At 44.9% G+C, this 12,860-nt stretch overlaps 1 protein-coding gene across 7 annotated transcripts in view; it reads right to left on the reverse strand.

Annotated features, from left to right (window-relative positions):
• EPC1 (enhancer of polycomb homolog 1) overlaps positions 1 to 12,860 on the reverse strand; it is a 71,350-nt gene that overhangs the window by 43,185 nt on the left and 15,305 nt on the right. The window contains exon 1 of one of the 7 annotated variants that reach the window (XR_011323721.1): positions 10,610 to 11,170. The exons of 1 other annotated variant lie outside the window; for it this stretch is intronic. Coding sequence is in view for 4 of the 6 variants with exons in the window: in XM_069778096.1 (XP_069634197.1) it covers positions 10,610 to 10,762 (153 nt within the window). In the remaining 2 variants the exon portion in view is untranslated. Of the gene's footprint in view, positions 1 to 10,609; positions 11,171 to 12,860 lie in introns of those variants that run through there. 5 more of the 7 variants (XR_011323722.1, XM_069778096.1, XM_069778097.1 and 2 more) reach the window with 5 other exon arrangements.

Genomic DNA, 12,860 nt, shown 5'->3' on the forward strand with positions numbered 1-12,860 from the left:
ATTTACCGTGGAGTTAAAAGCTGCATTTCTTAAGCAAAAACATAAAGGCACAGGGGAAACCAGGAATACAATTTTATCACCAGTGTTTAAAGAAACTTAAGGAGAACAGAATTAGAGAATTTAAAAACACAAGAGAACAGAACATTTCAAATACCTACATCTTGGGCAATGCCTGGAAGAAGAGATGTCACATACTATGTAGACAGACTAACATGGGGAATGATAATGGCACAGACAGAAGGGTAAACAAATCAAGTTACATCAAGTGTTTCCATACCTATCCCGAGAAAGGCAGTTTGGGTGAGACTCATTACAGATCAATGGAGTTTGGCAAAGCAACTTGCACCCTTCTCCCCTTTCCAAAACATGTTCTGCATCTTTAACCCACAATCATTACACTTTCATAAGAACACAGCCTTGCACAAAATCCTCGAGTTTTCAAAAGGAAAATCTGGAAACAGAAGCCTATGCAGAATTCGACTTTCCATGCTAACATTCTCCTAGCAGCCGTGCTTTGACTTGGGACATCTGATCAGTGAAGAATCTGAAGGCTCGCATTTCTTTACCGAGAGGGTGGTCAAACCCTGCAACAGGCTTCCTAGAGAGGTGGTCGATGCCCCTAACTTAAACCTTCTCAGTGTTCAAGATGCATTTGGACAATGCCCTTAATAACATGCTTTAACTTGGTCAGCCCTGAATTGGTCAGGCAGTTGGACTGTATGATCGCTGTAGGTCCCTCCCAACTGAAATAGTCTATTCTATTCTGTCTATTCTACTACAGCCCTTCAAATTATAACAGAAAAGGGACAGTAGCATGAAATGTATATATAGGGCAGCCTTTGCTACAAATCTCTCTCCTCAAATGTAAGCTTGGTAAGTCTTCCAGGCAGGCTACAAGATCTCAAATTAATTTCTATTTACAACTAGGAAGGAACAACCTTGAAGTCATGAAATTGGTATAGAGGTATGAATGTAAATGGATGTTAGAAAGCAATCCTTTCCAACAACACCCTCTTGAAAGCTTCCAATTAAAAAAACATTAATTTCTTAACTTCTGATTAAATATAAAGGAAACACATCTTTAAGAGTGGTACTTAGGGTTTAAGAGGATAGTTTCCTCTCTCACTCAAGCTACCTATGCTTGAAAAGACTGAGAGACCCAGAAGTTTTCAAACTTTTATTCCATCCTCAATTCATGCAATTCACCTTCATCTATTTTTTAACCAGGAAGATCCTCCCAGAACAGGGTTCGTCATCGAATATACATACATCTGAATACACAGAAATACACATACACCAGTAGAAGGGAGAGCAGAGCGTATGTAAAGGCTCATTAAACAGGAACAGGATATATACAAATGCAGCTGCCAGCATTTTTATTCTGATGCATTAGTCATCTGATGCATTCCTTGATATTAAAGCTAGTTTTTCCTCTTGCAAGTAGAAAGTGGAAATGAAGTGGAAAAAGAACAACTTACTACATATACCTATGGCCAGCAAATTACAATATTCTGTTCTAGCAGAGCAGACTCCCACACACATACACACATTCCTTTAAAACAAAGACTCAAAAAAGTAATGTATTAATTTACAGGTATTCAAAACTCACACTGAATACTCCACAAATTGATACTGAAATAATTGCATATACAGTTTTGAGGAACATGATCATATAATTATGGCACAACTATTGAGACAGCGACAAGCAAAGTGGTCTACTCAAAGAAAACAATAGCAGATTTAAGGGCTTGCCACATTGCACTTTTTTTCTACCTGAAACAAATTAATATTAGGCAGGTTCCTGTGAACAACCTAAGTTTTACTGGAATAAAATACAGCATGTTAGCTATTAAAATGAAAAGAAAAATAAAGTCACATCACCCTGATCCTCAAACATCAAGGTTACTGAATGATTGCCCCTTCCCATGACTAATGTTATTAATATTTACTGTATACAGTTAATACCTGATCTTTTGCTGAAATCCATTATAGGATAGATCAAATCTGAAAAACAGTCAGGAAGACAACCTTATGGGGCTCCTCCTTAAGACAGGCTGTGAAAACTCCCAGGAGGTAAAGACTTTCCATACAAGCCTGGCCTTAAAACGACTTACAGTTTACCCTGGCGCGAGCTCCTCTCCTTTAACTCCAAAACTCTGCCAGTTGCATTCCTTCTTGTGCTATTAAGTATACTGCTAACGAAGTTATCTTTGTGGGGTTTTTTCCCCCAGTCTTAATGAAAATAATTTGAGAGAGATTTTTAATCTCTTCCAATGGTTAACCATCCTCATTGTAAATAAGAGAGTACTAAGTAAGTCTAACATTTTTATCTTAAGTCTGAATATGAACATTTGGTCTTGCTGTAGTTAACTCTGCTATGCATAAAGCCACTGCTTTTACATGCCTTCTCCTTGCGCAATTACTGGGAAATCAAGAAAAGGTTAAAAATAATTTGAGTATGCATATATCAAACTAATTCCTTAAGACTGTTCCCCACTTAGCTTTTCTGGAACAACTTTTTTAGGAGGAATTAAATTGCTTTTATTTCCATATATAACTTGTATAGACAATAAACAAATTGGAAAATGAACATCCTCGACCCAGAACACAAATGTCCTGACTTGAAATTCTTCCAAAGTGACTTTGCTAATTCATGTCCTCCATCATTTCAAAACAGAATTTGGACCTCCTGGAGAAGCCTCTGACCTGCATATGGCACTGATAATCAACCAACTCTTCTTGCTATTTTCTGAAACCTTAAATGTTTTCAACATTACTTTAGAACATGACACGTACACCTTCACCATTATCACATGTTTAACTGACACCATATACAGAACTAACATAACATTATCAAACCACTTTCATGGCAGTCCCCTGCTCACAACTTCCAAGTTAGCGCCCAACTTCTCTACGGTGTAATAGCAGGCCATCTATCATGATTCCTAAACTTTTACACGGAACTGCTGACTTCCAGGAAGCTGTCAAATCCCATAGGTGCAATCTGTACTTCTTGTTTCTAGATGAACGTGGTAAGTTTTGCTGCCTCTGATTTCGAATTGGGATGGGCAATCTCATTCCAGCCTCAAACAAATTCCACCAATCTGTAACAGAAGTCTACACCACCACTAACCCTCTGACTTCAAAAGGAAACACTGCTGGTACAGGTGGGTTTCACACCACAGAATTAACCACTTTCTTTAGGTAGTGTGAGACAGTGCATAAAATGCTCACTATAGAAGCTACTTCTCACCATCAGCCAGACTTCCTAACTTGCATGACTGTTCAGGTACACAGAATACCTTCCAACATTAAACACAATGGAAGAGAAAGCTTTGGTGCAACTGAAGGTGAAATATCCAGTAAGCTGCCACTATTCCTAAACAGTTGGCAGTGGGGCTCATGGGGGGCGGGGGGGAGAAAACACACACTTTTCATCACCTGAATATTTTGACATGGTATGGGAGTTTTCCTATACTTGAAATTTGGCTGTTTGTGGTGAGCTGTCACGGTTTTTTCTCTCTAAATCTTTGGCTAAGGATCTCAGATCTTTTTCACACAGGTATACCTGAAGTAAGTTACTAAGCTCAATACCAAACTAAAAGGTAAACTTAAGGCCACTGTATGAGCTCACAGAAAAAACTCTCCCAGCTCTGAACCGAGGTGTTTGTAGACTGTTGGTTTAGACAAAATTGCAACAAACCCGTCTCTGTTCCCCTCCTGTCAAATTATCAAACACATATGCCCTTAGGAATCTAATCTTTGAGTTAAGTGTGTTTAAAAATAAACACAAAAAAGATTAGACTGGCATATAAAATTAATGTCTCCTACTATGAGCAAGCAGAAAAGCTCGACAAAGAGGAACAGAACACAAACAGGAAGCAACACTTCCAGTTTGCAGGACTCATGAATCAAAGAGTATGGAAAAAAACCCTGTCTCTACTCTCCCCATTTACTTCAAGATCCTTTAATGTTTCAGCTCTCCTGGTCTAAGAACAGACCACTAAAGGAGTTCAGTTCATCTGTTTTAAGATTATACTTGACTTCTACAAGTGGAAGCTGGGGGGGGGCAGTGGGGAAGAGGCAGGACACGGACACAACAGGACGGGACAGAGGGGACACATGCAGATTCTCTTCTGTTAGTTAAGTGTCATGGTTTAACCCCAGCCAGCAACTAAGCACCACACAGCCGCTTGCTCACTCGCCCTCATCCAGTGAGACGGGGGAGAGAATGGGGGGAAAAAAAAAAAGTAAAACTCGCGGCTTGAGATAAGAACAGTTTAATATAACAGAAAGGAAGGGGAAAAAAAAATGGACTGGAATACACGAAACAAGTGATGTACAATGCAATTGCTCACCACTCGCCAATGCCCAGTTAGTTCCCAAGCAGCAATCCGTCTCCCCCAGCCAACCACCTCGGTTTCTATACTGGGCATGATGACATATGGTATGGAATATTCTTTGGCCAGTTTGGGCCAGCTGTGTCCCCTCCCAACTTCTTGTGCCCCTCCAGCCTTCCTGCTGGCTGGGCATCAGAAGCTGAAAAATCCTTGACTTAGTATAAACACTACTTAGCAACAACCAAAAACATCAGTGTGTTATCAACATTCTCATACTGAACCCAAAACATAGCACTATACCAGCTACTAGAAAGAAAATTAACTCTATCCCAGCTGAAACCAGGACAGGAAGCTAAAAACTTTATGGGGACTTTCCTGACTCTACATCACAGGAAAAAAACCCCTGATTATTCAGTTACAGTATCTGTTATGATTTTACATTCACGTAATTCTGATTGCCCCTACAAGATCCTAAAACTCCTAAAACACTTAGTATCAGTGAATCATGCATCAGCAAGGTAGTGGTTATTTTGAGAGTACTTACACATCACATACACAGTTGTTTAATTAGCAGAAAATACATATTTTCATGGAAGCACACCCAGAATGCAGTTTAAGCTGGCAAGAATGTAATATACAAAAAAAAGACTATAGGTCCTTTAGTGAAATTTACATATGTAATTCAAGACCATTCATACACTGACTTGCCACACCTCAGCTATACACTTCACATGTTTTTAAATTCATCACAGCTTAGACAGTGACATACGGGTCCCTTCTTGTACATTCCTTATCAGCTTTTTTCCTTGATAAGGTAAAAACAGCTGTTTCAGCAGCAAAAGAATCTGGATATGGTAGCTTCCCAATGTCTCCAGCATGGATTTGGGAAGAGAAAGGCATACTTTCCGTGCAGGTATTGCCTGGAAAAGATCTATGGTAGCTGCGCTCCAGGCAGTTTTATGGAGAGGATGTGATCCTTGAGCCCACCCAAACTGTGTAAAAGTGAAATTAACCAAGTAGTGCTTTGCTAAATTAAGACACAACCTGTCAGAGAATATGTTTTAAGTGTTCCGAAGCATATGAATGAACATTAGGTTATCTTCATCAGGTCTTCTATAGCATTTAGCAAATTCTGACAGGTCATGCTGATACTAGGGGGAGAAGGGGAAAAAAAAAAAAAAAAAAAAAAAAGAAAAAGAGTTACATCTAATAATGAAATTTTACCAAATAAGCTTTTCTTAAATATCCCCAAAGCCAGGGCAGGGAAGATAACTACAACTATGGATTTAAAGAGATCAAAAGCACATTTTAAACTATTTCAAAAGTTTGCTCAAACACCAGGTAACAGGGTATGACAGTATTTACAGATGACAAATGCACATACAGACTTAATTCCACCTTCTGTGCAACCTGTTACATCATAACACATATGCAAAGGAAAACAGAATTGAATGAACAGCTGTACAGCTTACAATTTCAGACTCTCGGTGCTTAATTCTTCTATCTGCTACTAGCAACACTAACTAAAATTAGAAAGCAAGCTCTATTTTAAACTCTGAACCTTAAGAGCAGAACTCCACATAGTGCATCAGTCTTGCAGAAATCTAGCAGGACAAGCAAGCTGCTACTCCAGAGTTAAGATGAGGGCAAAGTTTAACCACTGGACCATGATCTTAGTCAGAACAGGGAGTTAAGAGTAATACAATAAAGCAACAGGACTTCTCACCACTTAATATTCTCCCCTGCCTCAACACCAAGGACAGAGACACCAGGATTTAGAAAAGTTTACCTGATGGAAAATGTGCATCTAACCTATACAAACTTAAACATGCACAGGACAAAAGGGAAATGCAACATCCAAAACCTTAGTATGACCACAGTAATATCAGCATTTACATCAGGATAACAAACTCACTCAAGAAAAAGCAAAACAAAACAGAACCCCTCAAACCCATGATAATTCCCATACCCAAAGGACTGTTATTAACTCTGGAAATGTCATCAACATAGCCATATTTTCCTATTTAGATAATTCATTTCTCTGATGTATACTAGGGCACTTAATTAAAAGCATCTCTGCTCACACACTAATCTTTGCTGAGGCACTGCTTCAGCCAAGAAGTTCACACTTCCTGACATCTTTAATATGCCTTGATATGAGGCGCTTCAAACACATGGCTTTGTTCTTTTTAACCCTCTTAAAAAAAACCAAACACAACTATATTCACAATAATTTTCCACAAGGACAATTTTTTTTTAAATTATCTACGAAGTCTCCCCCCCCCCCCCCCCAAGTTTCTATTTTTTATCTAAGAGAAGCTAGAGGCTGGGGATGCGGTGTGTGTCCTATCTCCTTTCCTTTCAGAAAAACACAGGGAAAACAAGGACAGTGTTCCTTGGTTTTGTTGGAGGCCATCAAATCTAGGACACATGTAAAGCTATGCATGCTTTCTTTCTGTAAGATAAGTTACTGAACATGTTCAAAAAGCTTCAGACTGTTAATTTTTCAGTAAAGCACTTCGTTTATCTCAAAAAACCTAAAGTTACCTCTGCTCTGCTTTCCCAGCTGCCTCCCTTCTGTCTAGAATCTGAGTTTCCAGTTAAAGAAAAGCAACACCCCCTTCAAAAAACAAAACCAACAGGCCACACAAAGTAACACCTTTAAAAAAAAAAATTCTTCACAAAGGATAAACAAATCCAATCCATCTACTTCTTTATTCAGGCAGCTATGAATTAAAATGGACTTGTTAACCAAATCTGCATTACTATATTATTAACAGTGGTCTGTTGTCTGGTTCTCAAAATTACAGCACTAAGGATGTGTTTTGGTCAAAACCAGATTTTGAGATAATACAGGGCATGTTTAGTGTTGCCTAAGAAGTGTCATTACATTTTGAAGCTTTTCTTTTTTCGAGATGCATATGTCTCCTGATAGTTTTTAGTTTCTTAGATTTAGCAACAGACTTGGCAACAGCCACAACGTGTTTACCCTAGGAACTTGGGAGCTAAACCAACTGTCAGAACACAGTATCAGTTGATAACTTCAAGTACCACTGTCTGTGTGCCAAAGAGCTTTTTACTATAGTCTTTTACCTCCAAACAAAATCACTAACCGAACTTACAACTTACTAAGCAGAAAGGTATACTCTACTTGTTAACAGAACTAACATCACTTTAAGGCCTTTAGTTGCCACTTCTTTTTAAAGAGTTACTATCTCTCTCATCAATTGCATATTTTAGAACTTGGATCAGCCTAGCAAGGTTGTTTTTCCTTCAGAAGACTCGTACAGAACATCATTGCTGAAATAATGTTTCCAGTTGTAATAATGAAGATGTACTATTTTCCACATTTATTCTTTGTAGGAACAGGATGGGAGAAAGATAAGATGAAAGGGAAGCAAAATAGATTGCTTTTTGTGCACCAAAACACTAATCAGTCATTTAAATATCTTGTGACTTGATGTTTAAATATTATATGTCTTTGATTGCATTTTTCCCTAGGGAAAGTTATTTAGTCAAGAGGAGAGCTCTTAATTCCAAATATGTGTTCATTTAAAATTACATTTATGCAAAACTCAAGGCAATGTTAGAATGCTATTTATAAAAATAGTTATAAATGCCTGTTCACGCTAGTTGAAGCTGCCGCCCCCTCCCCCCAGATTCTTATGGATGGTTTGCCATCTGTTTGTAGCGAAATGAAAATATTAGATATTTTGTATTATCTGTAAGTATTAGGAAAAAAATCCTCTAACATATCTTCAACTGCTATGTAACAAACACAACTCCCAACTTTCCTAAATCCTGCATGGCATGCAGTTTGGGAAACAGAATGTAGTAGGGCATTAAACCTATGAGCTATGCCGTAACTTTAGTCAACTACCATGTCTCTTTGTTGTCAACACCAACTGAAGAGAAAGCTTTTTGGGGCAACAAGAGGGAAGGAAGGAAATTTAGCAAGTTTGCAGAAACACGAAGGGGGAAGAGTTTAACATCAACTATTTTATGTAAGAAGATCTGAAAAGTGTTCAGGAAGACACCTGTGTTTACTGATGGCAAACAAATTTCTATAGGGGGTGTGTGTTTGTGTGTGTACACATATATTTAAAACAAAGGCATGAGCAAACTTTAACTGTGGGAAGTGTTTACTCACACCTACAGCTCTGAAGTTTAACCCTCAAAGCTAGATTCAGTAATCAAAAGCATCACATTAACCACAGAAACAAGTCTTATAATTAACGTTTAAAAATTTTCCCTTGCCCATGAGTACTTTTACTTAGCTAAGACATGTATCTCTGGGTTTATGGAGGTTATATAGTTACCCCATGTAATTTTCTAGCCTGAAAACTTGTAACTGCCAGGCAAGCAGTAAAAAAGAAGAAAGATAGCAAACTGGCATTTCTACATAAATACATGCATGCATACACACTTGCTCACTTTAACTGAGAAATAAGCTCGGCATGCAAGCATCATAGCAAACATAAAATTTAAAATTCTGGTACAAGTGGAAATTAAGGGTGCTCTCTCTCATATTCAGAATCTACAAGTATCAATTCAGAATACATCTACTGCGTAAAAAGAAACAGGAGCATCTAAGCATAGCTCCCTGCTGCTTAAATACTACTACTAAATGGATACCATGCTAAAGTTTTGAGCACCTTCACTTCACAAAAATAAGCACCACCAAAACAAAACCATAAAAAACCCCACCACCCACCAACAAGCAAGCCCCACGCTTCATAATACACATTTTAGTGGATGTTTAAAAGCAACTTATGACTTGCACAGGACTTGGAAATATAGAAAAGCCTCAGAGAGCAGTTAGTGAATGGAGACCACAACATGCAAAGAGTACCACTCTCTAGAAATCATTCAGCCTGAAGACATTTCATAAAAATTCACAGAATCAGTTAACATAGAGCAACAGTGCCACAAAGAGAAGACTATATTTAAAGAATGTATGTGTATTTTGAGTTTTAGAGAAGTAACTCCAAGTTTGCTACACCTGGAAATACAAACAGGAACTTTAGAGCCTGTCACGGTAGAAGGACGATGGAAGCCTGACAGCTAGCAAAACTCAAGACTATGAAATTGTCACGTTTGTTCTTAATCACTAAATTCCAAAACTTGTTTACATAACGATATTTCTACAGTTCTCCCCTATTTGCTGTGCTTAACGCACAAATGGGGAAAACTGATTATACGAAGGAAATAACTAAAGATCTGCAAACGCTGAAAGTAACGAATAGCCCACTTCAGCAGGGGTCTTCATCAACAACGGCCATTGAACGTTATACCTATCTTGGAACGTGCTGAGTGAATGATTAAGTGATCCTTAAGTTCGAAAAGGCTGAAGTTTCATTCTCCACGGAGACAGCAAACTGAGAGGGAAGTGGTAGACTTTTGGCCTCCAAATTCGGATTTTCTTACTTCTAATAGTATTTCAGTACTGACTTCTGTACTTCCACGTAGCGAACATCACAATTTTACTTAACGCCGAGCTAAGTTCACGCCGGAGCAGCTCCCGCCGGCCTGCGGCGCGCAGCCGAAGCCCGCGCAGCCTGGCGGCAGCCCGCCCGTCCGGAGGAGGCACGCCGCCACGACACGTGCGCGGGGACGCCGACAACGACAACAACGCTCCGGCGGCCGGCGCCGGGCCCCGCTCAGCTCCCCGCACCCCTAACTCCGGGGTCCCGTCCCGTCCCCCGAGCCCGCAGCCGGCCCGGCCGTTGCTCCCCGCTCGCCCCACGAGGGCGGCCCGGGCCGGCGCGCGCTCCCGCGCCAGCCGCCACAACTTCCGAGCGCCACCCGCCGCCGAGCGCCCCCTGCGGCGGCGGCCGGCTCGGCAGCGCCACCCGGTGGGGCAGAGCGGGCACGACGGCGCCGCCGCCGCCGCGGCCCGTCTCCTCGCCTCTGCCGCACAAGGCCCGGCCCAAGAACCAAGAGACAAAATGGCGGCCGCCCGCGGTATCACGTGACCCCCTTTGTGCCTTTCGGGGCCTGGCGAAAGGGCCGCCAGCTACCGCGGGGCGCGGGCCGGGGGGAGAGGGGGCCGCAGGAAAGCGCCGGGGGAAGGTGCGGTATGGGGCCGCCGGGCTCGGCGCCTTCCCTCCCCAGGTCCCCGTCCGTCCGCCCCCCCCCCCCTCCCGGCGGGCGGGGAGAGCGGGGAGAAGATGGCGGCCATTTTGTGCTTGCGCAGAGGCGAAGGTGGGGGCCCCGGGTGCGGGGGGGATGGAGGGACCCGGCCGAGGGGGGGGGGGGGTCTCACGTACCGACTCCTCTTCCTTCTCCATGCCCGTGGGCATCTGCGGCACGGCCCGGTTAATGGAGGCATATTCGGCCAAGTCGGGCAGGTCCTCGCAGCGGAAGACGGGCAGCGGCTTGGACGCGTCCAGCGCCCGGGCCCGGAACGACAGTTTGCTCATGTTAGGCGGCGATGGCGGCTCCGGCTGGGGAGGGGGGGGCGACAGCAAGAGCGCTCCGAGCTGAGAGCCGGACCCCGCCGAGCGCTCTCATGGAGGGACCGGGGCTCCCCCGGCAGGGCGGGGCGCACTCCGACACGGGGCCCGGCGGCGCCGGCTGGCGCGGCTGGGCTGGGCGCTGGCTTCTCTCCTCCGCCGCTCCGGCTCCGCTCAATACGCCACGGCCAACATGGCGGACATTAAACCTCGACTGGCCGCCTCTTTCAGCCAACCCCAGCGCCACAGCCATTCCCACACTGCATCGCGCAAGGGCGCGGGCACAGCGCCGCCCGGGGGAGAGCGCGCGCAGCGCGGGCACGGGAGCGCGGGCTCGGGAGCGCGGGAGAGCTCGGAGCGGCCGGGCAGCGGGCACGGGGCACCGCTGGCGGGGGTGGGGGCGCCGCTGCTCCCCGCGGGACCCCGTCTCGCGCGGAGGGGGGGAGCCTTCCCTCAGCGTGCGGCCAGGACCGCTCCGCTCGCCCGCCTCTGAGCTGCGCCGGGCGAGGCGCGCTCCGCTCCGGCGGGGGCAAGGCGGTTCAGCCGGCCCCCGATCCCCGCGCCCCCCGGGGCGGGGGAAGCCTCCCCGGGGTAAACGGAGCCGCGCCTTTCCGCGACAGCCTCCTGGCTACGGGGAACCTGGGGAAGAGAAGCGGGGGAGAGCGGGAAAACGCCGGCCCCGACCCGTCCGGCCGCTCGGGGGACCGGGCTGGGCGCCGGACCGCAGGACAGCCTGCCCCGGGCGCTGAACTTACCCCGACCCGGGCGGGCGGCGGGGCCGCCCCGTTCCCTTCGAGCGCGGTGCCCCCCGAGCGAGGGCCCGAGCGGCGCCCGCCGGGGGGCTCCGGCTGCGGGGCGGCGGAGGGGCCGCCCGGGGAGGGGGCAGCGCTCCTCGCCTCAGGGCCCGGCCCGAGCCCCGCGGCGGCGGCGGCGGCCCCGGCCCCGGGCGTCCCGCGGCGCCTCCGGCAGCCAGGCGGCACCCCCTGCCCCCGCGGCGGCACCTGCCCGCCGGGCCCGGTCCGTCCCTGCATGGCGGAACCAGGTTCGCCTTCGTGCTAAACGAAGGAGAAACACCGGCACCTCCCTGGAAAGGTGAGGAGCAGCAGCAAGAACCGGCCGCCTCCACAACAGGACTTCCAGCCTGTTTCTCCGAGGCCTTCAGAAACTTGGTCCGGTCGCGAAGTGCAGACACGTGAACTAGTTTAACCCTTGCCTGGATTCGAGCTGCCAGTTACCCACTCGGGCGAGCTCACTGCAGGCAAAGGTTAGGACTAATTTGAGCATGACTCATTAGGTAAGCTCGTTTACATCTCAATGGTTCGATTAAATTGGTGCAGTATTCCGCTGTAAGCAACGGATAGGAAATTTAGAGTCTCGCTTGTCTCCATAATGTCTCCACGCACCGCCCCAGGTCATCCCAGCGCAGCCATAAAAACATCAAAAACCGTTTGTGTTCTAGTTAAGGAACACTTCACATGCTTAGGTATGTTATGTTCTTGCATTAGGTTGTAATGTAGTTCTAGTTCTATAGTGGAATCACAAATCAACCCACCTTCTTGAAGTTATGTTTGTTTTCATTAAAAAGCGTGCAAAAACTGTGTTCTGTTTGAATTTAAGTATCCTTCCACTTCTAAAGCAAAACATTGTAGTTTTGTGCTGTTACATGAGAATTACTCCTGGGAAATAGAACTTTCAGAAATAGGACATAAACGTAGCAAAATCATTAGAACAGCCTTGGTTTGCTTAGTAATTTTTAAAATCTGATCTCTCTATAAGAGAAGGAAAAGCCATTTTTTTTAATCACATCACCTCTTTAATAATGATACCACCATCCTCAACCTTAAACAGCTCCTAGCCAAGGGATGAAATATTGCTAGATGCAGTTCAGTTGTTAACAGCAGTTTCAAGCCAACGATTTGCATGTCTGACTTCCCCATAGGTCTCCCAAACTGTTTCACCTGCAAGTCATTTAGCTTCACAACCTCCTTGGGACAGGAAATTCTATCTGTATTGCAAACGGGTAATGCAGTGGAAGACAGCTGCTAGGAAGAATGAGACTTTTTTT

This window comes from Haliaeetus albicilla, chromosome 2 (assembly GCF_947461875.1).
Source record: "Haliaeetus albicilla chromosome 2, bHalAlb1.1, whole genome shotgun sequence".
Classification (NCBI taxonomy): domain Eukaryota; kingdom Metazoa; phylum Chordata; class Aves; order Accipitriformes; family Accipitridae; genus Haliaeetus; species Haliaeetus albicilla.